The sequence below is a fragment of the Pseudorca crassidens genome, chromosome 19 (assembly GCF_039906515.1).
Source record: "Pseudorca crassidens isolate mPseCra1 chromosome 19, mPseCra1.hap1, whole genome shotgun sequence".
Taxonomy (NCBI): domain Eukaryota; kingdom Metazoa; phylum Chordata; class Mammalia; order Artiodactyla; family Delphinidae; genus Pseudorca; species Pseudorca crassidens.
Genome location: NC_090314.1, coordinates 57,929,189 through 57,955,936, shown reverse-complemented (window position 1 = coordinate 57,955,936; position 26,748 = coordinate 57,929,189). Strand labels below are relative to the sequence as shown.

General features: G+C 51.2%; 1 protein-coding gene across 6 annotated transcripts in view; it reads left to right on the top strand.

Moving 5' to 3' along the window:
- The window catches only part of RAB37 (RAB37, member RAS oncogene family), a 73,163-nt gene extending 47,221 nt beyond the window's left edge, over nucleotides 1-25,942 (top strand). The window contains exons 1-9 of one of the 6 annotated variants that reach the window (XM_067715773.1): nucleotides 17,625-17,751; nucleotides 20,438-20,548; nucleotides 21,538-21,579; nucleotides 22,085-22,151; nucleotides 22,254-22,306; nucleotides 23,235-23,300; nucleotides 23,870-23,926; nucleotides 24,000-24,076; nucleotides 24,272-25,942. In XM_067715773.1, coding sequence (XP_067571874.1) covers nucleotides 17,659-17,751; nucleotides 20,438-20,548; nucleotides 21,538-21,579; nucleotides 22,085-22,151; nucleotides 22,254-22,306; nucleotides 23,235-23,300; nucleotides 23,870-23,926; nucleotides 24,000-24,076; nucleotides 24,272-24,377 — 672 coding nt within the window. In that variant the 5' untranslated portion in view covers nucleotides 17,625-17,658 and the 3' untranslated portion in view covers nucleotides 24,378-25,942. Of the gene's footprint in view, nucleotides 1-10,930; nucleotides 11,042-17,624; nucleotides 17,752-20,437; nucleotides 20,549-21,537; nucleotides 21,580-22,084; nucleotides 22,152-22,253; nucleotides 22,307-23,234; nucleotides 23,301-23,869; nucleotides 23,927-23,999; nucleotides 24,077-24,271 lie in introns of those variants that run through there. The other 5 variants (XM_067715774.1, XM_067715776.1, XM_067715775.1 and 2 more) reach the window with 5 other exon arrangements.
- Nucleotides 25,943-26,748: the final 806 nt, after the last annotated feature.

Below are 26,748 nucleotides of genomic sequence, written 5' to 3'. Positions count from 1 at the left end.
ATGAAGAGGAAGGTCAGCATCAAAGAGTGAATAAGACAGAGCATTCTTGAGCTGCTGGTCTTCAGGGTATCCACTCCAACGCTGTTTTTTTTAAATTTTATTGAAGTATAGTTGATTTACAGTGTTGTGTTAATTTCTGCTGTACAGCAAAGTGATTCAGTTATTTATACACATATTCTTTTCCATTATGGTTCATCACAGGACTGAATATAGTTCCCTCTGCTATTCAGTAGGACCTTGTTGTTTGTCCATCCTATATATAATAGTTTGCATCTACTAATCCCAAACTCTCAGTCTTTCCCTGCCCCCCACACTTGGGAACCACAAGTCTGTTCTCTATGTCTGTGAGTCTGTTTCTGTTTTGTAGATATGTTCTTTTGTGTCATGTTTTAGATTCCACTTATAAGTGTTATCATATGGTATTTTTCTTTTTCTGACTTACTTCACTTAGCGTGATCATGTCTAAGTCCATCCCTTTTGCTTCAAATGGCATTATTTCATTCTTTTTAATGGCTGAGTAATATTCCATTCTGTATATGTACCACATCTTCTTTATCCATTCATGTGTCAATGGACATTTAAGTTGTTACCATGTCTTGGCTACTGTAAATAGTGCTGCTATGAATATAGGGGTGCATGGATCTTTTCGAATTATAGTTTTGTCTGAGTAAAGACAAAAAAACCTTCTCCAAAAGTGAAAGAATGTGTTATCATGAACTGGAAACTGATTTAACAAAGCAAGTGACTGATAACACCGGCATTGAACATTTTCCAGGTCTAACGCCCCTCTAGTCTGCAGTCTATGGAATGAGAAACTGAGTCTCAACTAAGCTCTTGTCCAGGAATTCAGGCAGAGGCAAAACTTCTTTTTGAGAAAAACATAGGTCTCCAGAGAGTGAGTTTACCCCCTACTAGGATCAGAAGATGAAAGGGTTCTTTGATTTTTAGAACAGAGTGTCTGTCATCTCTGCTGCCTGCTCCTCGGGTATCCAAGGTGTGCAACACCTGCTGAAATGGATGAAACGGAATAGCTGCTATTCAGGTTCCCTTTGCCCAAAGAGCCTGATCCATTTTAGTGTGCTAGATTTGTTTGCAAAAATAAAATCAAGTATTTTTAAGCAAAAGTTAGGCTAAACATTGGCATTCTTCTTGGCTTTTACCAGAGTTGTCCTAGCTCACCATGCTTCCCCAACACAGACACGGACTTTTTCAGATTACAAAAGTAATGTGTGGGACTTCCCTGGTGGTCCAGTGGTTAAGACTCCATGTTTCCACTACAGGGGGCATGGGTTTGATCCTTGGTCAGGGAACTAAGATCCCGCATGCTGTGTGAGGCGTGGGCAAAATTAATTAATTAATTAATTTTTTAAAAAAGCTTATGAAAACCAGCATATACACCTAAGTGAGGTACACATAGGTCATCATAGAAGCAGACCTCTCTGCCCCTTCTTCTTTTGCTTAATAATATAGTTTTTCCCAAACAGCACATATAGATCTTCCTCATTCTTTTATCATTCCCAATATTGCATTGCATGTACATTCTAGAGTTTATTTCACCTATACCAACTGCTTAATTATTTGCTCCTACAAATGCTACAATGAGCAGCCTTGTACACATATCTTGGTGTACTTTTGCAAGCAAAGCCATAGAATTGCTGAATCATAGGAATTTGCTTTTGTAACTCTGCTATTGTCAACTGCTCTCCAAAATGCCTCAATGTAGACTCCCACCAATGATGTATGTGTGAGTACCTGCTTCCCCAAGTCTCAGCCAATATTGACCATTATCAAAGTTTTATCAAACCTTTGTGTATTATTTTGTATCAGTCAGGGTTCTCCAGAAAAACAGAACCAGTAGGAAATATATCTATAAAGGTAGATTTCATTCAAGGAGTTGGCTTACACAACCATGGGAGTTGGCAAGTCCAGAATCTGTAGGGTTGGCCAGCAGATTGGAAATTCTCAGGCAGGAGCCAATACTACAATCTTGAGGCATAATTTTTCCTTTCTCAGGGAAATCTCAGCTTTGCTCTTAAGGTCTTTCAATTAACTGGATAAGGCAAATGCAGATTATTGAAGACTTACAAGTCAACTCATTGTAGATGTTAATCACATCGAAAATATGCCTTCACAGCAATCTCTAGATTAGTGTTTAATTGAATAACTGGGATTATAGCCTGGCCACCTTGACACATAAAACTAACCATATATACACACACATAAAATATATCTATTCATAACCTTTGTTCATTTTTCTATTGAGACTTTCTTTTGAGAGCTCTTTATATTACTTGGTGTTTTAACCCTTTGTCTGTCATACGTCTTGCCAATATTTTCCCTCTGTCTTTTTTTTTTTTTTTTTTCGGTTTGTAACTGCATTTTTTTTCTTTTTTTTTTTAACATCATTATTGGACTTAATTGCTTTACAATGGTGTGTTAGTTTCTGCTTTATAACAAAGTGAATCAGCTCTAGAGCCCGCGAGCCACAACTACTGAGCCCTCGAGCCACAACTACTTAAGACCGTGTGCCTAGAGCCCATGCTCCGCAACAAGAGAAGCCACCACAATGAGAAGCCCACGCACCGCAATGAAGAGTAGCCCCAGCTTGCCGCAACTAGAGAAAGCTCTCACGTAGCAATGAAGACCCAACATAGTCAAAAATAAATTAATTAATTTTTTAAAATGGGCATTTGTAATTTTGCAGAAGATGCAAAGTTTTTCCTATAGTTTTTGTATCGACCCTTGCTAAAAGCCAGGGACTAACATTAAATCACATTTCCATAGAGGCCTCTCACCAGGAGCTGGGCTAATGCTGTCTAAATACATTGCTTTCCTGTGACTTCGTGATTCAGGGGAACATTTAGAAAGCAAGATGAATGCGGTGGTTACCATGGCTCTTACAGTGGCTCTGAGCAACCTTTTTTTTCTTTTTCTTTTTCTTTTTTAACACTGGTGTGTTCGTTTCTGCTTTATAACCAAGTGAATCAGCTATACGTATACATATATCCCCATATCTCCTCCCTCTTGCGTCTCCCTCCCACCCTCCCTATCCCACCCCAGCGACCTTTTAAATAAGACAGGAAATTTAAATGCCATAAAGAAAAAGATCAATAGATCTGATTGTATAGAAAAATATACTCCGGTCTACAGAAGATACCAGCAACAAAATCAAAAGACAGAGGGGGACATATATACACTACCAAATGTAGAATAGATAGCTAGTGGGAAGCAGCCGCATAGCACAGGGAGATCAGCTCGGTGCTTTGTGACTCAGTAGTTGTGGCGCACAGGCTTAGCTGCTCTGCGGCATGTGGGATCTTCCTGGACCAGGGATCGAACCCATGTCCCTTGCATTGGCAGGCGGATTCTCAACCACTGTGTCACCAAGGAAGCCCTACAAATGCCCATTTTGTCATTCAGGACCTCTTGTATAAGAATCTACATAAGAGATTCCTCTCAGCAGCTCATGCCAAGAGAAAATACTCATTGATTGACAGGACTCAAGTACCACACACCCCTTCTGGTTTCCCATTTTGTCTTGACTGCCAAGAAACCCAGAATCAAATGTAATTCTCAAATGCAGGAAAAACCCAGCCTCACTCTGGGGCAGAAATTCCTCGGGCAGCATCATTAACTGCCCTCTTTTATAGTGGGTTTTGTTGTAAATCACCTCAAATCCCTTTTGGATGTGGATGAGGCACAAATACGGACATAAACAAAATGACTTAAGAAGAGAGAACAGGGTTCAAGATGACGGAGTAGAAGGACGTGCGCTCACTCCCTCTTCGAGAGCACCGGAATCACAACTAACTGCTGAACAATCATTGACAGGAAGACATTGGAACTCACCACAAAAGATACCCACATCCAAAGACAAAGGAGAAGCTGCACTGAGACAGTAGGAGGGGCGCAATCACAATAAAATCAAATCCCATAACTGCTGGGTGGGTGACTCACAAACTGGAGAACACTTATACCACAGAAGTCCACCCACTGGAGTGAAGGTTCTGAGCCCCACGTCAGGTTTCCCAACCTGGGGGTCTGGCAATGGGAGGAGGAATTCCTAGAGAATCAGACTTTGAAGGCTAGCAGGATTTGACTGCAGGACTTTGACAGGACTGGGGAAAACAGAGACTCCACTCTTGGAGGGCACACACAAAGTAGTGTGCACATGGGGACTCAGGGGAAGGAGTAGTGACCCCATAGGAGACTGAACCATATCTACCTGCTAGTGTTGGAGGGTCTCCTGCAGAAGCAGGGGGTGGCTGTGGCTCACGTGGGGACAAGGACACTGGCAGCAGAAGTTCTGAGAAGTACTCCTTGGTGTGAGCCCTCCCAGAGTCCGCCATTAACCCCACCAAAGAGCCGGGTAAGCTCCAGTGCTGGGTCACCTCAGGCCAAACAACCAACAGGGAGGGAACCCAGTCCCACCCATCAGCAGACAAGCGGATTAAAGTTTTACTGATCTCTGCCCACCAGAGCAACAGCCAGCTCTACCACCACCAGTCCCTCCCATCAGGAAGCTTGCACAAGCCTCTTAGATAACCTCATCCACCAAAGGGCAGACAGCAGAAGCAAGAAGAACTACAATTCTGCAACCTGTGGAAGGAAAACCACATTCACAGAAAGATAGAAGAATTTAGATAGAAGAATTTAGAATAATGAAAGTGAAGATGATCCAGGACCTCAGAAAAAGAATGGAGACAAAGATCAAGAAGATGCAAGAAATGTTGAACAAAGACCTAGAAGAATTAAAGAACAAACACCTGGAAGAATTAAAGAACAAACATTTCATACTGAAATGAAAAGTACACTAGAAGGAATCAATAGCAGAATAACTGAGGCAGAAGAACAGATAAGTGACTGGGAAGACAGAATGGTGGAATTAACTGCTGCAGAACAGAATAAAGAAAAAAGAAATGAAGACAGCCTTAGAGACCTCTGGGACAACATTAACAACAAGATTCATATTATAGGGGTCCCAGAAGAAGACAGAGAAAAAGACCCGAGAAAATATTTGAAGAGATCATATTCGAAAACTTCCCTAACGTGGGAAAGGAAATAGCCACCCAAATCCAGGAAGCGCAGAGAGTCCCAGGTAGGATAAACCCAAGGAGAAACATGCTGAGACACATAATAATCAAATTGACAAAAATTAAAGACAAAGAAAAGTTATTGAAAGCAACAAGGGAAAAATGACAAATAAAATACAAGGGAAATCCCAGCTGATTTCTCAGCAGAAACTCTACAAGCCAGAAGGGAGTGGCATGATATACTTAAAGTGATGAAAAGGAAGAACCTACAACCAAGATTACTCTACCCGGCAAAGATCTCATTCAGATTTGATGGAGAAATCAAAAGCTTTACAGACAAGCAAAACGTAAGAGAATTCAGCACCACCAAACCCGCTCTACGACAAATGCTAAAGGAATTTCTCTAAGTGGGAAACACAAGAGAAGAAAAGGACCTACAAAAACAAACCCATAACAATTAAGAAAATGGTAATAGGAACATACATATTGATAATTACCTTAAACGTGAATGGATTAAAGGCTCCAACCAAAAGACACAGGCTCGCTGAATGGATACAAAAACAAGACACATATATATGCTGTCTACAAGAGACCACTTCAGACCTAGGGACACATACAGACTGAAAGTGTGGGGATGGAAAATGATATTCCATGCAAATGGAAATCAAAAGAAAGCTGGAATAGCAATACTCATATCAGATAAAATAGACTTTAAAATAAAGAATGTTACAAGAGATAAACAAGGACACTACATAATGATCAAGGGATCAATCCAAGAAGAAGATATAACAATTATAAATACATACGCACCCAACATAGGAGCACCTCAATACATAAGGCAACTGCTAACAGCTATAAAAGAGGAAATCGACAGTAACACAATAATAGTGGGGGACTTTAACACCTCACTTACACCAATGGACAGATCATCCAGACAGAAAATTAATAAGGAAACACAAGCTTTAAACGACACAAGAGGACAGATAGATTTAACTGATATTTATAGGACATTCCATCCAAAAACAGCAGATTACACTTTCTTCTCAAGTGCACATGGAACATTCTCCAGGAAAGATCACATCTTGGGTCACAAATCAAGCCTTGGTAAATTTAAGAAAATTGAAATCATATCAAGAATCTTTTCTGACCACAACGCTATGAGATTAGAAATTAATTACAGGGAAAAAAATGTAAAAAACACAAACACAAACACATGGAGGCTAAACAATACATTACTAAATAACCAAGAGATCACTGAAGAAATCAAAGAGGAAATCAAAAAATAGCTAGAGACAAATGACAATGAAAACATGACGATCCAAAATCTATGGGATGCAGCAAAAGCAGTTCTAAGAGGGAAGTTTATAGCTATACAAGCCTACCTCAAGAAACAAGAAAAATCTCAAATAAACAATCTAACCTTACACCTAAAGGAACTAGAGAAAGAAGAAAAAACAAAACCCGAAGTTAGTAGGAGGAAAGAAATCATAAAGATCAGAGCAGAAATAAATGAGATAACAACAAAGAAAACAATAGCAAAGATCAATAAAACTAAAAGGTGCTTCTTTGAGAAGATGAACAAAATTGATAAACCTTTAACCAGACTTATCAAGAAAAAGAGGGAGAGGACTCAAATCAATAAAATTAGAAATGAAAAAGGAGAAGTTACAACAGACACTGCAGAAATACAAAGTATCATAAGAGACTACTACAAGCAATTCTATGCCAATAAAATGGACAACCTGGAAGAAATGGACAAATTCTTAGAAAAGCACAACCTTCTGAGACTGAGCCAGGAAGAAATAGAAAGACAATATGGTACTGGCACAAAAACAGAAATATAGATCAATGGAACAGGATAGAAAGCCCAGAGATAAACCCACGCACCTATGGTCCACTAATCTATGACAAAGGAGGCAAGGATACACAATGGAGAAAAGACAGTCTCTTCAATAAGTGGTGCTGGGAAAACTGGACAGCTACATGTAAAAGAATGAAATTAGAACACTCCCTAACACCATACACAAAAATAAACTCAAAATGGAATAGAGACCTAAATGTAAGACCGCACAATATAAAACTCTTAGAGGAAAACATAGGAAGAACATTGTTTGACATAAATCGCAGCAAGATCTTTTTTGATCCACTTTCTCGAGTAATGGAGATAAAAACAAAAATAAACAAATGGGACCTAATGAAACTTAAAAGCTTTTGCAAAGCAAAGGAAACTACAAACAAGATGAAAAGACAACCCTCAGAATGGGAGAAAATATTTGCAAACGAATCAACGGACAAAGGATTAATCTCCAAAATATATAAACAGCTCATGCAGCTCAATATTAAAAAAAACAAACAACCCAATCAAAAAATGGGCAGAAGATCTAAATAGACATTTCTCTTAAGAAGACATACAGATGGCCAAGAAGCACATGAAAAGCTGCTCGACATCACTAATTATTAGAGAAATGTAAGTCAAAACTACAATGAGGTATCACCTCACACCAGTTAGAATGGGCATCATCAGAAAATCTACAAACAACAAATGCTGGAGAGGGTGTGGAGAAAAGGGAACCCTCTTGCACAGTTGGTGGGAATGTAAATTGATACAGCCACTATGGAGAACAGTATGGCGGTTCCTTAAAAAACTAAAAATAGGATTACCTTATGACCCAGCAATCCCACTACTGGGCATATACCCAGAGAAAACCTTAATTCAAAAAGACACATGCACCCCAATGTTCATTGCAGCACTATTTACAATAGCCAGGTCATGGAAACAAATGCCCATTGACAGACAAATGGATAAAGAAGATGTGGTACATATATGCAATGGAATATCACTCAGCCATAAAAAGGAACGAAAATTCCTTTCGTAGAGAGATGGATGGATCTAGAGACTGTCATACAAAGTGAAGTAAGTCAGAAAGAGAAAAACAAATATCGTATATTAACGCATATATGTGGAACCTAGAAAAATGGTACAGATGAACCGGTTTGTAGGGCAGAAATAGAGACACAGATGTAGAGAACAAACGTATGGACACCAAGAGGGGAGAGTGGCAGTGGGGTGGGGGGGTGGGGGGATGAATTGGGTGATTGGGATTGACATGTATACACTCATATGTGTAAAATGGATAGCTAATAAGAACCTGCTGCATAAAAAAATAAATAAAATAAAATTCAAAAAAAAGTCCTATGATAAACAATAATGGAAAAGAATATGAAAAAGAATATATATATATATAACTGAATCACTTTGCTCTACAGCAGAAATTAACACAACATTGTAAATCAACTATACTTCCATAAAATTAAAAAAAAAAAAAAAAGAAGGGAGAACAAAGACACTTGTCTGAATGGTGGCGAAGCTGACACAGATTTCTGTCACAACCACAATTAATTAACAGTTTCATAAATGCTCCAAAAGAGGAAAGGTGGAGTAGAAAATCTAGATCTGAGGTTGACATCTGGCTTCTCCAAGCAGTAACATTCGGAGCCCCCCTGGAGAAACTTGAGGAAAATCCTGGCAGCTTCTGAGTGGAGAGAGAAACTCCATTGTGTCTCTAAGGTAATAGATTAGGCAGACCCACCTGTAACATTTGGGAGACCAGGGCTAGAATACAAATGGTGGCCCATAAACCTTATGTCTCAATATTTTCATGTTCTAAATCAAGCTAAAAAAACTATCCAATCAAGTGCATCTGATCTTCCTACCTTGACAAAAATACCAGCCTACTGACCCAGAAGGATTTGAATGTAGGATTCTCAGAAGTTCTGCACCGAAATGTGGCAGCCTAGTGACAGCCATCTCCCGGTCCTTAGCCCGCCATCCACAGACACTCCCCTGCCCTTCTCCCTCCTGCACATTCCACACCGCAAAGGTCCTAAGGAGGATGCATGTAGACACCCCAGCCTTCACATCCAAGCTCTGTTCACATCCCTGCAAAGAGCCACCCCTTGGCCACTCCTCAGGCAACTCTAGCAGTGAGCTGGGAGCAAAGTATAGTCTATAGGAGGGACACGGGTCTTTGGACCACTCATTTCATGGGGAGGGGCACAGGCAGAGGATGACCAGGGCTAAATCCAGGATGACCTGGATTTAGGGGAAAATCATTCAGTTTGTAAACTGATCCACTCTGAGCTCTCCATGGTGACCCAGGAAAAGAGTCTGTAGCGTCATCAATTGATTTCCTGATGTGATCATCTTCACCGGGCTGATGTTTCTAAAAAGACCTATACGAGAACATCGTCCTGGCCCTGCCTTCAGGCAGGATTCACCTGGATCTGAAATGCTGAACCCCGTCACCCCGGACTGTGAGCTCACTGAATCAGAAGACGTCCTAAGAAGATGGAACTGTTTTCATATGAGAGAAGAAAGTGATGAGAACTCTTCACCCTGGAAAGGAAAAGGATATAGCCTTTAGTAAATGAATGAGGTGGGCACGGATGGACAGATTGACCCCTCACATTCTGGAATATTCTCTCTAGGAAGCACTTCCTCCAGCTTGAGGAAGTTTGATTTGAGACGTGAATTATTAAAGCCGCTACACACAACAAACAAATGGAGCCTTTTAACCCGGGAGGAAAATAAAAGCTGAATGGAATTTTGTTCGCGAAGTGTGGGTGGGGGACGGTAGTCAGAGGAGGTCCAAAGGCAGCATCATGGATAACCCCATGTTTGCCCTGCTATCGAGTCAACGCCACGGTCAGAGCAAACAGGGCTGGCGCCCACGGCTCTGACCTAAGGAGGCCTTGTCAATCTTTATGCTTTTAAATTTTTGGTTTTTTATGTCTTTATGTTTTTCCAAGTTGAGCTAAAGTTGGTATCTCCTAAGCCTTTCCAATGACTCTGAATGCTTGCCTTTGGAAAGTGGCTACTGTCCTCTTTGAAACTAAGGCATTTACCCATTCATTCATTCATTGAGCACCCACTGGGTATCAGCCTCTGGGTGCATGTATATTTCTTCCCTGCTGCTTATGATTTTCTTTCAAATACAGCACCTGAACTTCCAGCTAATTCTCCCCACTTACTTCTTCCAAGTTCAAAAGTAGCCAGACCCTTCTTTCCCAGACTCTGCTTCCCTTTGAAATGCTGTCCTCTCCAAGGCCAAGTGCAAACTCTTCCCAAGATCTATATCCAGACATCCTGATTTTTTTTTATTCTATAGATTTTCCCATACAGGAAACCCATTGTGTTAATCCAGGTCTTCCAAGAAGCAGATGCCAAAAGGGAATTAAATGCGCAAGGATTTTGTTAGTGGAAACACCTACAAGATAAATGGGGTGGGAGCCAGGAGAGGTAGGGAGAGCGGTGAGGCCATGGGGGAGGGCAGGTCTGACCCCAGGTGAAGGAGGGAGAGCAGCAAGGTTGGGTAGAAGCATCTGAGGCTGCTGTGAAGTCTCTGGAAGGTTCTGTAAAACGTAGAGAGAGTCCTTGAGCCTAATTCGGCTTTTAGGGGAGTCTCATGTCTCCCAGGAACAGATCTGCCTCAGTGTTCCCGCCACGCTCCACCTTTGGCCAGGAAGTTCCCGTGGGAAGCATGGCCTCAGCACAAACACATCAGTGATGGATTGGATCGCAGAGTGCAGCCACGGGGGCCTCAGTCAGGAATGCCCCTGTGTTCGGAAGTCTGAGAGGCACATTCTCAAGGTCACCTCAGATGCTAATTAACTTGGGCTGAAACGAGGTTTCCTCTGTGCTTTCACGCTGTCTTCAGTGGTTTCAATAGGAAATCCAGAGTTTGGCCTGTGTCTGTGGATGTGTGTGTGCGCGGGGGTGGATGTGTGTGCACACACGTATATGTGTATTTAGAGAACCCACTCCCGCAGCCACCAGGACCTCTCAGCAGCCTAATCTACACCGCAGGCCCTCAAACCCCTCTGCTGCTCCCTTTCAGACCATCCTGGTGGGCGACAGTGGCGTGGGGAAGACATCTCTGCTCGTTCAGTTCGACCAGGGCAAGTTCATCCCGGGATCCTTCTCAGCCACCTTGGGCATCGGATTCACAGTAAGTACCTCTGGGCTCAGGGGCCCTGCTGGGCCTCTGACAGGGTCCCGGCAGGAAACAGGTGGATGCTCACATTGGATCGTTCAGGAGGTTTAATAGAAAGGCTATTTACCAAGATGCAGTCCATGGGTGGGGAAACCAGGAGGGATGGCCCAGGGCCCTTGGGCAGTTTCAAGGCGTCCATCCCACCCCGAGCCTGAAAATCAGTGAGGAGGGCACCGTCACCAGAACCAGGGACAAAGGGGGCTGCATGGGCAGGGCTGGGAGGAGCTGCCACCCTCGGTGGTGGAACGGAGCAACCAGTGCAATAAGTCGGCCGCCCTCCCGTGTTGCTCTCCTCCTGCTTCCCCTCCATCTTCTTCCTGGGCTCCGCTCCAGCTAGTAAGCAAGGGAATATCTTGATACAGACACGGGGCAAGAAGAGCCTGGAGAGGCAAAGGGATGCCTTAAAAGTTTAAGCACAGGGCTTCGCTGGTGGCGCAGTGGTTGAGAGTCCGCCTGCCGATGCAGGGGACAAGGGTTCGTGCCCCGGTCCGGGAAGATCCCACATGCGGCGAAGCGGCTGGGCCCGTGAGCCATGGCCGCTGAGCCTGCGCGTCCGGAGCCTGCACTCTGCAACAGGAGAGGCCACAACAGTGAGAGACCTGCGTACCGCAAAAAAAAAAAAAAAAAAGTTTAAGCACAATCCAAACTTGGCATTGTCATGTGGGGCCTAGGGCGCTGGCAGGTCAAAGGTTAAAGTTCAGGTTTTAGCACTGTCTCTCCCTGGACACAGCCTCAAGTTTCCTCTATTCCCAGCCCTTCTGTGGGCCACGAAGCCCTTGCTCTAGCTCACATCCCCACTTTCACCATGGCTGCCGGCTGCTGTCAGAAGACCTTGAACCCTGGGGAGGCCTTTGGAAGGGTCTCAGCCCTCTCTTGGACAGTGGCAGGAGCAGCAGGACCCTCTTTTGGGGTCTCCAGAATCCTCGTCCCCAGAGATGCAGAAGAGCAAATGTCATTTCTTGGGCAGCATGGGTATTTGAAAGGCCAGCCCCCGGGACCGAACAGAGCACCAGGCCTGCGAGGTGCTAGGACACAGCAGAGCCACGCTGGTGGAGAGAGGGGACCCCCAGAATCTGGGCCTGCCCACTGGGTCACAGTGCAGAAGGCAAGGGCCCACGACGGAGCAGAAATGAGAGGCTGGCCAGGGTGTGCGCCAGGGCCTGGAGTGATGGGGGAGACCGAGCCCCCGGAGGGCGGGGCCGAGTCCAGGGGGGCGGGGCTGAGTTCCAGGAGAGTGCGGCCCATCCTGGCAACCCCCAAGCCTTGGACCAGGCTGCCATGAAATGAACCAGGATGGCGGTGTCAGGCGTCCTCCACCGCGGGCCCACGTCACCTGCCCCTCAGCACCCAGGGCACACGGTGTCCCCACAGTCACACTCCTCACTCACTCCAACCCCGTCCTTCCGCCTGTCAGAGGACAGGAGGCAGAGAGTGGGGTGGGGAGTCTGCTTCACACTCCACAGAGGCACAGGGGTGGGACCTCCAAATTCTGCCACCAGCCTGGTAAGAAAAGTGAGGCAACTCGCCCGTGAGAAGGAAGAAAGTGTGTGGTCCACAGGACAGGCCGGGCTCTTCCCCTCTCCTGGGCCAGGGCCTTCCAGAGGCTCAGCTGCTCGCCTGGCACCAGTCAGCACCTCAGGACAAACCCGTGGGCAGCTTATGCTGAGTGAGGGCCTGAGTGCCCAACTCAGGCCTGAACCTGGGCTCTCCTGTGTCAAGTACATGACCTGGGAGCAAAACGGGTACATAGTCTACCCCTCAGCTGGGACACAAACCTAGGGGAACCCCCATACTGGTGGTAGAGGGCAGGGACAACAGCCCATGATGGGAACCACACCAAGGACAAGTGACTGACCCTGGGCCTAGACACACTGCCCAGTTATATACAAAGAGGTCTGCAGCTCTCGCTGAGAAAATGTCTGTCTCCTCCGCAAGCCCCCTTCCCACCCCTCATATAGCACTAAGGACCCTCAATTCCTTTCCTTTCCAGATACAGGTCTCTTTCCAACCCTCTGCTCAGAGCAGCTCGATCTTTGTGGAGCAGCTGAAGTCTCCTGTGTTGTCTGACAAAGGGGCTGGAGGGCATTGGGGTCTCCTTCCAATATCAGTGGTCTGGGGAGCCCCAGAGAGCTGGGCTGCAGGACACTCATTTGTCTGTCTGTCATTTGCACAGAGGTTTGAATCACTGCCGACAGCTGGCCATGTGCAAGTGCCCTGTGGCCAGCCCTGGTTGTGGCTGAATTCCCGGTAACTGAGGTCCTGCTGGCCTAGCTCATAAGGGTGAGTGTGGCCTGGGCAGCAGGAGAGGGGAGGAGTCCTTGATCTTTACTTTAAAGGAGACAGAGGTGGGGAATTCCCTGGTGGTCCAGGGGTTAGGACTCTGCACTTCCACTGCAGGACAGCAGGGGTCACGGGTTCGATCCCGCATGCCATGCGGCCAAAAAAATAATAATAATACTAAAAAATAAAGGAGACAGAGGTAAGTGGGGGGAACCACCTGGTGTCTGTCCTCAGGCCACTTCTCAGAGCCTCTGGAGCCCACTGCTTCCGGAAGCGGGACCGGCCCAGGGCCTGGGTAGACGCCTCTCAAACCAATATCTTCCCCAACTGCTCCCTCATCACCTCCATCAAACTGGCTGCTGAGTCCTGCGGATGGGTTTACTGGGGTTCTGACACCGACTGGGCTCACACCATAGTTGCTCCAGCTGGCCCCTCCCTCATGCCAGTTCAGGTCCTCCTGGCTACCTCTTGCCTCCATGTGCCCCAAACTCTGCAGTCTTGCCTGAACACTGCTGTAAAGTTCATCTTCCGAAAGCCTTGCCCCCGCGCCCCACCAGCAAACACCAACAGTCTCACTACCGCCTTCCAGTAAAGTCAGAACCCCTCATCTGCCAGCCGAAGTCTTGCACAATTTAGCCTGGTGGTTTTTCAAGCACTCATGCAATGCACATGAAAACCTCCATTTTGTCTGCGGTGCAGATCCCAAGCTCACCCACGCCCACGTGGGGACCAGGATTTGCATGTTGTCAGCCGCCACGGACTCTCACGCAGATGTTCCATGTGCCTCAGTCCCCCAGCCTCTGTCTTGGTCTCCCCTCCACATCCTGACCCTGCACTCACAGGGCTGTGCACCTTTCCCCCCAGCTCTGGGGGTTTCTTCCAGCCCCCTCTGCTCGTTCCCCGATCTCCTCGGCTGCACACAAGGGCCCCTCTCTGAACCACCATGAGGTTTCATGAGGCATCATCACCTGCTCTATCAGGAAGGGGTGTGGCTGTGTGGGGTGACCTGTGCACAGGCGGGCAGGGAGGTCTGTTAGGGGTAATGTGGGGTGTATGTGCCTTCTGGATTTGGAGGTGATGGGAGGGGCTGGGGTCATTGAAGAGGTGCTTTCTGGGAATTCCTCGGCGGTCCAGTGGTTAGGACTCCTCGCTTTCACTGCCGAGGGCGCGGGTTCGAGCCCTGGTAGGGGAACTAAGATCCTGCAAGCCCCATGCCACGGCCGGAAAAAAAAAAAAAGAGGGGCTTTATTTGGAGGGTGATTTGTACATCTGGGGACGGCGTGAGACATGGGGGCCAGTTAGGGGTGTATGTTGGTGGTGTGGGATGAGCTGTGTAACTGTGATGTGGTGAGAGGTGTTTAGGGGGACGTGAGGTGTGTGTTTGGGAGGGGTGATCATTTAAGATGCGTGTTTGGGGGGGGCCGTGTAAGGCATTGTGTGTTTATGGTATGATATGAGGTGTGCCTGTGTTCATGATGTGACATGTGTGTTTGTGGGATGATGGAGGGTATGTGTGGTTGTGGTGTGTCATGAGGCGTGTGTGTGTGATTGCAGCTGATACAAGACGGTGTATGTGGCTTGATCTGCGATGTGCATGGTGTGAGGGGTATGTGTTCCTGTGACGTTGCGTGTATGTGAGATTTGAGGTGTGTGTGTGTGTTGTGTGCATGATGTGAGGTGTCTATTTGTGGTGTGGTGTGAGCTGTGTGTGTCTGTGTGGGGTGTGAGGTGTGGGTGGGGTGACGTGTCCCTGGTGTGAGTACTTGGGGAGATGCAGGCTGGCCCAGCGTGTACACAGCACTAGAGAGGCTGTCGGGAGGCCTGGACCTCCCAGCGGTTGTGCTCTCCAGGTCACCCATCTACAGCCCCCATCCTTGAGTGGGTTGTGCTCCCTCCCTTTGGGGCAAAACCTGCCTCTCCTGCACCCCCAATTCTGAGCACCCCTGACCCCCTCTCGCTTCTGCCTCACTGGCCGCTGCCCTTGAACACCCCGCCTGATGCTGCAGTGTCCCAGAGGACAGTGTGTAACACTCTGCATACAACACAGCCCACAGGCCCCAGACCCAGCGGGCCACACAGGCATGACCCGGAAGAGGGCAGCCGGGCCTCCCCCGGTGCCACCAGCCCACTCGGACTCCGCTGCAGCGTACAGCAAGACAGTGCTTGTATTTCTCCCCCACTTCTGGAGCATTCACACTGATGGGCAACCGTCTCCATCCCAAACCTGTGTGCCACAGGACAGAAAGGGTCTTGGTGGAGCCAATATAAATCACAGCCGGAGGCCAGAAACCAAGGTGTCGGCAGGGCCACGCTCCCTCTGAAAGCTCAAAGGCAGGGTCCTCCCTTGCCTCTCCCAGCTTCTGGTGGCTCCCGGAAACCCTTGGCATTCCTTGGCTTGTAGCCGCAACACTCCCATCTCTGCCTCTGTCTCTACATGGCCATTTTCTCCCCGCGTGTCCTCTTCTTATAAGGACCCCAGTCGTACTGGATTAAGGGCCCACCCTACTCTCTATGACGTCATCTTAAATAATTACATCCGCAATGACCCTCCTTCCAAATAAGGTCACGTTCTGAGTTACTGGGGTTTAGGACTTCAGCATCTCTTTGGGGAGTGGGGGGAGCATAGTGCAACCCGTATCAGCCTGGTTGGCAGTGGAAGGCCCGGGAGGACCAGGCCAGGTCCCCTCTCTCCTTCCTCCTTGGTCATTACCCACTGGCGCTGAAACCCGCTCCCCTGCAGGGTTCCCGGATGAACCCTCAGGAGCCCGGGGCCCAGGACATTGAATGGGCTGGGGCGTTATGTGCAGCCAGAGCCTCTGGCACCCGAACAGCAGGCAAGGACGCACACCTGCAGGGCTGTGTAGGGCTGCTCCTTGCGCAGGTGTGGCTCCCCGTACGAGTCCCTCCCTGTGTGCAGATGAGGTTACGGCACACCACTTCCGGCAAACAGCTCCAGCTGACGCCAAAAGTCACGTGGTAGGAGGCGGGTGCACACAGTCTCCTCGGGGCCTGTGGTCACACATAAGCCATGCCTGCCCCTTGCCCCTCACCCCAACATGTAGGTAAAGAGGTGCAGGGCCCCTGCCTCTCCTCACACCCTTCACGCAGTTCCTTTGCTTGCACCCACCCCGTTCCGCGGGAACCTGACCTCCCTTATATAAGACGTTGGGACAGCGTAATTGAATGGTTAGCCCAGGCCAGGGCCCCTGAACTCCGCTATGGACAACCCCAGACATACTCTCACCCTCTGTCACCAGGAGCTGCAGGGTTCCTTAGATGTCCTGGAGACTCTGCTCAAAATGATTCACCACAGGGACTTCCCTGGCGGTCCAGTGGTTAAGACTCTGCACTTCCATCGCTGGGGGCGTGAGTTCGATCCCTGGTGAGGGAAGTAAGAACCCAGGTGCCAGTGCGGTGGAGCCAAAAAAAAAAAAAGATTCAGGACTTCATGAATTCTTTTGATACCAAACGTTTAAGGCCTACTCGGTGCCAGGGGTCAGCTCTGCCTTCGGGAGCCCCTGGATTGGGAGGTGTGCAGGGAAGCCCACCTCGGAAGGCTCTCCGGGGTGGGTACATTCTGGGCGCAGCCCAACAGGGCAGGCAGAAATGGGAGGTGTCAAAGTCCAAGCACCGGCCAGGGGCCCCGAAGTGCAAATGTGCTGCAAGATGAATATCCATCGGTCGGTAAACACAATTACATTCAGATGACGTCGAGCTGGGGTGCATTAGCAAAAGCGAAACTGCCTGAGAGCTGCGCTCGGAACGCACGCCTCCTCGTGAACCCCGCGCCGCGCTGCCCAGGGGCGTCTCCAGCCTCCCCCGCCCCCGCTCCCGGAGCCACTTGTTGCCCGCCAGCCGGATGGAGCCCGGGCGCCGCCTCCTGGCCACGCTGCGCAGTGGCAACCCGGGCGCGGGTCCGCGGGTCCCAGCGAGGCCAGACCTTCCCCTGAAGGCGGGGTCTCCAGGGACAGCTCCCGGTGGGAACCTAACCCCGGCAGCTGGCAACCCTGGGGACCGGTCGGTCCTAGGGCTGGATTTGGCCCACGCCCTCAGGCCAGTGTGGCGCACGGGGGCCCTCCTGCCCCTCGGGAGCTGACCCTGCGGTCCTGCGCGCCCCAGCGGGACAGCCCGCTCCACGCCAGTGTCTTTCAGGTGGCGGACGGAGGGAGGAGCCTGTCGGGGTCCGGGCCGGGGCGGTGGAGGGGAGAAGGAGTGGGTGGAGCCTAAGGCGAGGCGGTTCCTGCGCCGTCCCTCGCCCGCCGCCTACCCCAGCTCACCTCTGGTCCAGGGACATGACGGGCACTCCTGGCGCCGCTGCCACCCGGAACGGCGAGGCCCCGGAGCGCTCCCCACCCTGCAGTCCGAGCTACGATCTTATGGGCAAGGTGGGTGGGCACTGCACCCAGCGCTGGGGACTCGGTGCCGGCTCTGGGGGTCACCCCTCCCCGCGCTCTTCGCCCTGAGACCCCGGCCTCCCCGCCCAAGACCCTTTCTGGCTGCGTCTGCGTTGGACTCATCCCTTCCCCCCAGGCAGCCGGGTCTCCCAGAATAAGGAAGGAGGGTCGAGACAGAGCCCTGGGCCCATGCCAGCGTCCAGGGATCTGGGCTGGCTCCGTGGGAGAAGGGAGAGGAAGGTCGGAAGGAGCGAGTGACTCCCCACCCAGAGGACCGCAACCCCATTTTCTTCTGCCACACTCCGGCCAATACGAGCCCCAGGAATCCCATGCTTCTAGGTAGGGTTTGAGCGCACAACCCTCCAGGGTACAGGCACCCGAAGCGCTGGGAAATAGGGCTGCCTGGCGACTTGGAAAGGACGCCTCCTGGCGGCGGGGAAACTTGCAGTTAATGCCCTTCTCGCTGTTTCCAGGCCTTAGGACTGAAGATCTTTAGGACCCCAGCTGCCCCCAGGCGCTACCCCTTCCCTTTCCACCCCTGCAGTCACTGCCCACACCTTCTTCTGGGAGGATGTTGCTAGCCAGAATGCAGACCCACATGGGAATTTTTAGAACCTGAGAAAGACCTGGGGCGTTAGGCACAAGTCTCCCACCTGGGAGAGCTTAAGTCAGCTGTCTGGGGCTGGTTCCCCCTGCGGGTGGCCCTGAACGGAAGCAGGTGGGGCTGGTGGTGGACACTGGTCTGTATGCCCTCCCTCCATGCCCTTGGAGCAGGCAGGTACCAGGAACTCTGAAAGAGGTGCTGAGAGAGCCCAGAGCCTCCACTCTTCCTCTGTACGGTTGGGGATAGATTAGCGAAGGGGCCGCCCATCTCATGCTACATGGCCTTGAAGGAGACCTGCCTCTTTCTGCGCCTTGGGTTCCTCCTGCAACCCCCCTTGTTTCAGAGGAAACCACTCTGCAAGTCACCCACCCAGAGCCGTTGCGATAAGCGTCCTCTGTGGGCTCCAGGCAGGAAGTCGGCCCCCACTGTGTTCAGGGGAGGGGAGCTGCTGAGGGCCAGCCCCAGGCCGCTGGGACCTGCCTGACCTCCTTGCCTGACACGCCAGCTGGGTGTTTGCCTAGGAGATGGCAAGGCTGGGCAGCTGTTTGGTGGACTTGCCTGGCTGGGTGGGTGGCATCATTTGCTCAAGGCAACCGTCAACTGTAAAGTACACAGGTGCTTGCCCTACCTCCCTCTCTCCCTCCTTCCCCATCGGGTACTGGGACCCAGGAGCCAGGGAGCAATGCAGGCTCCCGAAGGCTCCTTAGCCCCCAGCCTGCCATCTGTCCCCTGGGCCAAGCGGCATCTGTGGAGAGTTGGCCTCTGGCCCCCACCAGCCTTCGTGCCCGAGGCCTGCCTAGGAGACTGAGTCCGGGATGGTCTGGGAAGAGCCTGGTGGGAGCTCCTTGGGGAGGATTAGAGGGGATGGGGCCACAGGCAGGCAGCACCCACCCCGGGCCACTCTTCTGGAGTCAGGTGGTTCATGCCAACATTGTTGACCCTAGACATTAACGGAGTCTAGAAAGGCCTCAAAGAAATTATCCCTCTTTCCTTCTAACCACTATGGAAACTGCCACAGAAGGGTTAAGAAATCTTCCCGAAGTCCCCCAGTAACCCACGTACAAGCCAGGACCCCAGCCTTCATACACCTTTGGTTCAGCCCCCCACCTCTCCACCAAAGTTAGCTAATCCCATACCCCATGCCCACAGCAGGAAAGCCCTTGGGCTCCATTGTCAAGGTCACAGCCTCAAAAATAACTCAAACCTAGTCCCTGCTCAGCCCATTAAGTATCGACTCGGCCTGTTGGGAGAGTTCCAGCATTAGGTCTAGACCTCTGTTCTCCAAGATTGAGGAGTGACTGGACAGAGGGGTCCCCTCCCCCGCCCATGGTCCCCAGAGAAGATGAGCAGAGACTGGACAGACAGGAAAGGGACAAACATACCCCCACACACACTCCCTCCTGCTCTGCCACCTACAGTGACCAGGGATGCCAACTGTCAGCCATTTGTCCCACGTGGGAGGTTTCTGCGGAACGAACTTCAGACTAAATGTCTCTCCGCTTCAGTATAAATTTCAACCTTCCCTAATTCACGCAACGCTTTTATAAACATAAAATGTCATCAGGAACTTCCAAATAAATGTAACCAAAAGTAAAACACCTGAACAAAAGTAAGTTTAGAATATGACTTTGCAAATGACAGAGCCGTGCCCCCAGCAGATTCTGATACACTCCCTTGGGTGGGAATCCCTGTCCGAGGTATTAACACTTCTGTTTCTGGCACCATAGCCCCACCCACGTGTGCACACATGTGTGGAACACACACAGAGGGGGAAGGGATCCTAGCACGGTGCAGAGTCGAGACCACAAGAATGTGGTTGTTCTCTGGGGCCACCGAGCACGTTTGAGGTCCTGTTCGTGCTAAGTTGGCAACTCAGGCTTCCAGGAAACCAGATGAGGACAGGAGGGTCAGAGGGAGAGCCTGAGAGGCAGCCGGAGCCGGGGAGTGTGGAGAGGAGAGGCAGGGTGAAGGCAGCCGCCGGCTTCTCCAGAAGCAGGTGCCCTCGGGGCAGTCGGCATCCTTCCCTGGCTCTCCCTGGAAGCCCAGCTAACTGCCTCTGCCCCCATCTCCTAGGTGATGCTTCTGGGAGACTCAGGCGTCGGCAAAACCTGTTTCCTGATCCAATTCAAAGATGGGGCCTTCCTGTCCGGGACCTTCATAGCCACTGTCGGCATAGACTTCAGGGTGAGGTGGCTGCAGGCTCCTCCTCCAGCAGCGAGCCAGGGGCTATGGCTCAGGCACGGGGGACGGTCCTCTCCTCACCTGCGCTGGCTTCTCAGGACCGCTGTGGCTCACCCTAGGGCACAGGATGCTCCCCTAGGGACCCCAGAGGTGGCCAGCTAAGAGGAGTCTGGGCTTGGGGAGGCTCTTGGCTCCCCTACAGGATGAGAAATGAGAGACTGAGTCTTAACATCCTGCCCCCAGCCAGGCAGACATATCCCACAGTGCTAGCTGGGCCCCCCGGCAAGACCTGAGGTCAGCCAGTCTTTCTGGAGTCCCGGGAAGCCCAGCACGGCACTAGGTGGAGGAACTGGGCTGGCCCTGTGGGAACAGAGCAGCTTGCCAGCATCCCTCCCTCTCACCTCGATGAACCCATCTTTACAAATCGGCATCCCGGATGCCAAGGGCTCTGAGCACTGCACACGCGCACGGGCCAGGAGAGTGAGGGTCTAACCCTGGCAGGGGTGCTCTCAAAGGCCAGGTGCCTCCCTCCCAGTGCGAGGGGAAGCTTCACTGAGGAGAACTAGTGGACAGCCAGGGGAAAGACGGCCCTGCAGATCCAGCCTCTGCGGTCCCCGAGATGCTGGTGGGCGTCTTATCTCTAAGAGCTTGGAGGCTGGGCTCCGCCTGTGCACCTTGCTGAGCCCGGGCCGGGGCGAGAGGAGGGGTGCGGTCAGGCAGGTTCTCAGGCTCTCCCTGCCTTGGCGTGTTGTGAGAAGGGCAGACGGAGTCCCCAGAAGAGAGGACTCCAAAGTAGGGGTACCTGGGGACAGAGTCCCACTGCCCTGATGGGGCGATCCGGCTGGAGACGTCTCCGGGGCTCACCGGACCCCCGTGGCCCTGGGGAGCAACCAGACAGGATGTTTGCTGTACTGTAGGATTCAGCAGAAGGCAGAAACCGAGACTCCCCTGCCCTCCACGCCCACCTCTCCCTCTGCCCTTTTCTCTTTCAGAACAAGGTGGTGACCGTGGATGGTATGAGGGTGAAGCTGCAGGTGAGACCAGCGGCTGGGAGGGCTGGGGTGTGGGCGAGAGGATGGGGGAGCCTACCCAGCCTCCGCACCCAACCACAGGAGGCCTGCGGCCCTGCGCACCGCCTGGGCTAACTTCCTGTGGGGGTCAGGAGAGGAAACGGCCTTTGTTTGTTTGATGTCTGCAGAAAAAGCCGTTCCCAGGCACCCTCCCTTCTGTCAAAGGCAGCAGCTCTAAGTGCCTTCAGACAAGCTTAGGCTCGCTTCAAATCATCCCCAGGTTCCCAGGCCTCATCTGCTCTGGGAGGTTGGACACCTCTAATCCCTGGGCTGGGCAAGAAGCAACAGCACCGAGCTTGAGAACTCATTAACTACCGCCATCCGGGACATCACCAGATGTTCACAAGCCCATGAGAAACTAAAGAAGGAAACATCTCACCTCCCCGCCCATCTCTCGTACCACAACATGGCTTTCCTCTGCCCAGGACAGTCCCTGCCCCCTTCTGACCATTTGTTCATCCCTTCCTAGATCTGGGACACCGCAGGGCAGGAGCGGTTCCGCAGTGTCACCCACGCTTATTACCGAGATGCCCAGGGTAGGTCCCTCACGTGCTCTACCTCCACCACCCCCCCAGCCCACTTGTAACATCCACCCTTCTGCCCCAAGTTCCCCATGTGACCTCTCTCTCCCCCTCCAGCCTTGCTCCTGCTGTATGACATCACCAACAAATCTTCCTTCGACAACATCCGGGTAGGTCCTCCTCACCCACCACTCATGAGCAGGCAGGGCAGGGCCTGTGCAGGCCAGGGCTGCTTCCTGCTTTGTGGGAATGGGTGGAGCATGGAATACTGCTGCCTCGTTAAAAACACCGGAGCTGTGACTCAGAAGTAATAAACTACTCCTGGGTGGTTGATGGGCATGTGGGCATGAAGGCCAAGCAGGCTGTGTGCTACCTGCTCATCCCTATGATTCATGGAGCATTTCATGACAGAATGTTCAGAAAGTGCCCAGCTCCACCCTGGACAATTACCCACAGAGACCAAGAGGAGAGCCCAAGCAGAAAAGTCTACCCATACATCCACCCCAGCTTTCAAGAAGGTGACTCAGGCAGACAAAGCGAGTGGCTCCCTCCTCACAAGCAAACTATTAAATAGTCGAGACAGTAATTCAACAAACACTGACTCTGTGCACAGCATCGTGACGATTTCACATGCTCCCTGACCTCAAGGGGTTGACAAGCAAACTGGGGGAACAAGACATACAGATATAAAACTGCTTATAAACTGGATGGAATCCATGGCACTCCTACTGCCACCTCCAACCCCATGCTCATGGCAGACATCACTAATCAATCACAGTATTTTTGATCACTGAGCCCTTATGGGGCCTTAGAATCCTCAACAGGGCACTCGAGGAGACTGCTGGTGACTACCAGCTGATTTATAAGATATAGCCTCTGTCGCCTCTGTCTTTCATAGAACTGAGAGCTACACTGCAAGGGGTTTAGAGCTACTCAGGACTGGAGAGGCCCAAACAAAGATGTCGATGAGAGAATGCACAGGGCATTATGATCGGTGTTCAGGGGCAGTGAGTAGTCCAGGATAATCCACAGGGCAGAAGAAGGAAAGGCAGGAGGGAGGAGGGGAATGGCTGGGGCTCAGCGCACCCTCTCCCACAGGCCTGGCTCACTGAGATTCACGAGTACGCCCAGAGGGATGTGGTGATTATGCTCCTAGGCAACAAGGTGAGTGGTTCCAGGGCAGGGTCAGCCCATCCTTCTCCCACTGCCACAAGTATTAGCTGGACATCCTTCCAGCAAAGCACTCTTTACAGCCTCCAGTTCAGGAGTCAGACCTATCTGGAGGCTTCAGTCCATCATATCTGCCCTCTTAAAGCTTTGGAAATGGCCCCCTGTGGGGAAAGGTCAAGCTGCTTCCTGAGAGATCCAGGGATGACCAGCTGCTCAGCCCCTATTAGATCCTAGGGACTAGATACACGGATTAAGAGCTGTGTGTGGAAAGGGTTAACCTCAAATACTGTCAGCCCTTCGAGGCTGGCCACCACCCCCTTGCCAAGCAGAGTTACCCACCTCCCTGAGTTGGGGTGAGATCCCCCTGCTGGGAGCTGGGTAAGAACTTGAAGAAGGCAGAAGCCCTGGCCCCAGGTGGATCATACCACCCGCAGTCCCGCAGGTCACCAGCAGAGGGCGGGAAGTACCTACTCCCAGGGCAGAAACCTGGGCCCGCGGGGCGGGAGAGGGGCCATCCGGGGTCAAGGCTTCCTTCCCCAGAGTGACCCACCTGGGCTTGACAGGCGGATGTGAGCAGTGAAAGGATGATCCGTTCAGAGGATGGAGAGATGCTGGCCAGGGTAAGTGACTGCCTGGGGGGAGTGGGGGTGGGCAGCCGGAGACTGGCCACTGAGGCTAATCTCACCCTGGCAGGAGTATGGAGTTCCCTTCATGGAGACCAGCGCCAAGACGGGCATGAACGTGGAGTTAGCCTTTCTGGCCATTGCCAAGTGAGCGCTGAGCCGGGAAGGGAACGTGCAGGGAAGGGTGGCACCATCTGGGAATTCGGTAGGGCCTGGCCCTTGGCCCAGTCCCCGGGCCCAACTATATTCTGCGTTCGGAGGCCCCCTGGCCCCGGGCCGTGGGAGTGGGAGAAGGCTCAGTTCCTCACTGCCTTCCCAGCCCATTTCTTCTTCCTCTTCAAGGGAGCTGAAGTACAGAGCCGGGCGGCAGGCTAATGAACCCAGCTTCCAGATCCGAGACTATGTGGAATCCCAGAAGAAGCGGCCCAGCTGCTGCTCTTTCTTGTGAATCCCAAGGGGCTGAGAGGAAGCTCCAGAGACGCACAAGGATGCAGCCTTCTCCCTCAGACCTGGTTTATTCTAAGCGGCTGAGCCAATGAGGAGAGAGTTGGGGGACCCAGTGCACAGCCCCTCCGTACTCCTGCCCTTATTCTAGCTCCTGTAGCTTCCCTGCATCCCCGGAGGAGGGTAAAATATTTTTATTTCATTTTAATGATACATAATCTAATCAAAAGGGCACCAGAAAACGGAGGAAGGGAGCTGGGCCCCTTTTGCCTTCTAGTGCTAGGACTCAGGGGCCTGGGCCTCCCACCTACCCACCATGAGGGTGATATTGCACCAGCTCAGCACCAGGGGGCACTGATGCACTTCTGGGGTATGAGGCAGGTAGTGACCCCATTCCCACCCTTCAGCTGGCAAGAGGCTGAGCAGACCCAGGCCTTCATTTCCTCCGGCTCCCCAGAGAACAATCTTCCCCAATAAGACAGGGCCCTTGTGCCAGGAGCGAGACCAAAGCCTCAGGAAGATAAGAGATGTGGAGATTGGGCAGGGACCCAGCTCCCTGGGGGGAGGGGGGGAGAGGAGTAACAGAGATTAGGTCTGTTAGGCTACCTCTGGCCTTACTAGCCCCTCTCTGGGAGGTGCACCCCATTTCCCCCAGCCCACAAGCACATTAGGGCACCTGGAAACATCTGGTTCCTATTCACTGGACCTCAGATCCCAGGGGAGCCCCTCCTCCCTGAATCCCTGGCCTTATCTTCCTACCTTTCTGCCTGTGTCCCCAGACACCTACAGTTACTGATAGGGAAAGGTTATTCTTCTGTTCCAATCCTTAGGCCGGTATGCAGCCCACAGGCTACTTCTTCAAGCAGCTGTAGTGCTTCCACTGGATAAAGAGCCAGATAAAAAGAAAGCCCTGACTCCTGGAGTAGGTGGGAGATAGAAGTGAGCAAACCTCACCCCGTTGTGTAACCCCTAAACCCAAGGGCCATCTCCTCCCCCATCAGCCACATCCTTTTCTTCTCAGATGGACATTCGGGCCCAAACTTCTTTATCTCCCTTCGTACTGAGCCAGGTTAGGGAGTGAGAGGTCATCCATTTCTGGGAAAATCAACGCATTGTATGCAAAACAAGGTCATGTGGGTGAGGCTTGGGGTGGGGAGACGGGCAGCAAGGAGTTTACATGCTAAAGGAGTTTACATGGGGCCAAGGTCACACGTCTCCCAAAGCCCTGACCCCAACAATGGGAAGAGGGCAGGAGACGTGCAGCTTATGACCTAGAGGCACCTTTACTCCAGCTCTGTTCACCAGGGGTGGGGCGAGGGGTGAGAAAGTATGCCCTGTACATTTCTGCAGCTGCTGCATTTGCTTTCAAGGCAGAAATCTTGCTCCCAGAGCAGAGTCAGCACGATAAGGACGCTCTCCAGGCCTCTCCCAGGCAGAGCAGGGAGGAGCCTGACCTTGCCGGGTTCTTCTGGGGCCCAAGGCAGGTCGCAGGCAATCCAATCACATGGGCTGCTCTGGGCCTTTGGCATTTGTGTTTTTCAGAAGTAAATGGCAGTATTTTGGAAAGTACACCCTGTCCATTGCTTCTTTGAGGTGCACATGATGCGGGGGTCGGGGGGGGGGTTGCGGGGGCGGATCATGTTGAAAGGATTGTCGTTGCTTGTCACTGATTGCCAAAATCATTTGCTTCTCATCCTTCAATGTCCCCAACTAGTCACCTCATCCCTAACAGACTGCCCCCAGCCTCTGTGACCAGCCTCTCATCTGAAAGTAGGAGCTGAAAGGTTTATCTTACGGTCCTAATCATTTTTCCTTCTCTATTGAAAAAAGCCAGGGCTCCTTTTCCTATGGAATGTACCCAGAGATTGGTTACCTGACCCTGATCTGCCTCTCCCCAACCCCACCTCCCTAGCCAAAGGCTGACGCCAATTCCCACGCCATTGTCCCTAGGTGGCCTGTCTTGGATGGGCAGCCCCGTGAAGCCTTGGGCTCTCTGCTGGACCCTCACACTGTCCCAGCGAGGATCAGAGCCCGCACCCCTATTAGCAGTTCCTGGGACAAAGCAAAGTGGCCCCACAAATGGAAAAATCTCGTTATTCAAACTACTCTGTCGGGTCCGAGGTGGACCTCGTTCTTATTCGTAAGACCGCTCGCAGCACTGGAGCGGCATTGATTTTCCTGGCAACAGTCGCCCCCGCCCCCACTCCCAACTGGAGTTGCACACTTCGGCTGAAGGCTGTTGAAATGTTAGGGTCCTTTACCCGAGGGTTGGCTCTCAATCCCCGAGGCAGGTGGAGGGAAATCAGAAAAGATCCTGCGGGCCGCTCTGCCCAGTACCAGGAACTCGCCCCCGCCCGGCCCTCCCCCTCCTCCTC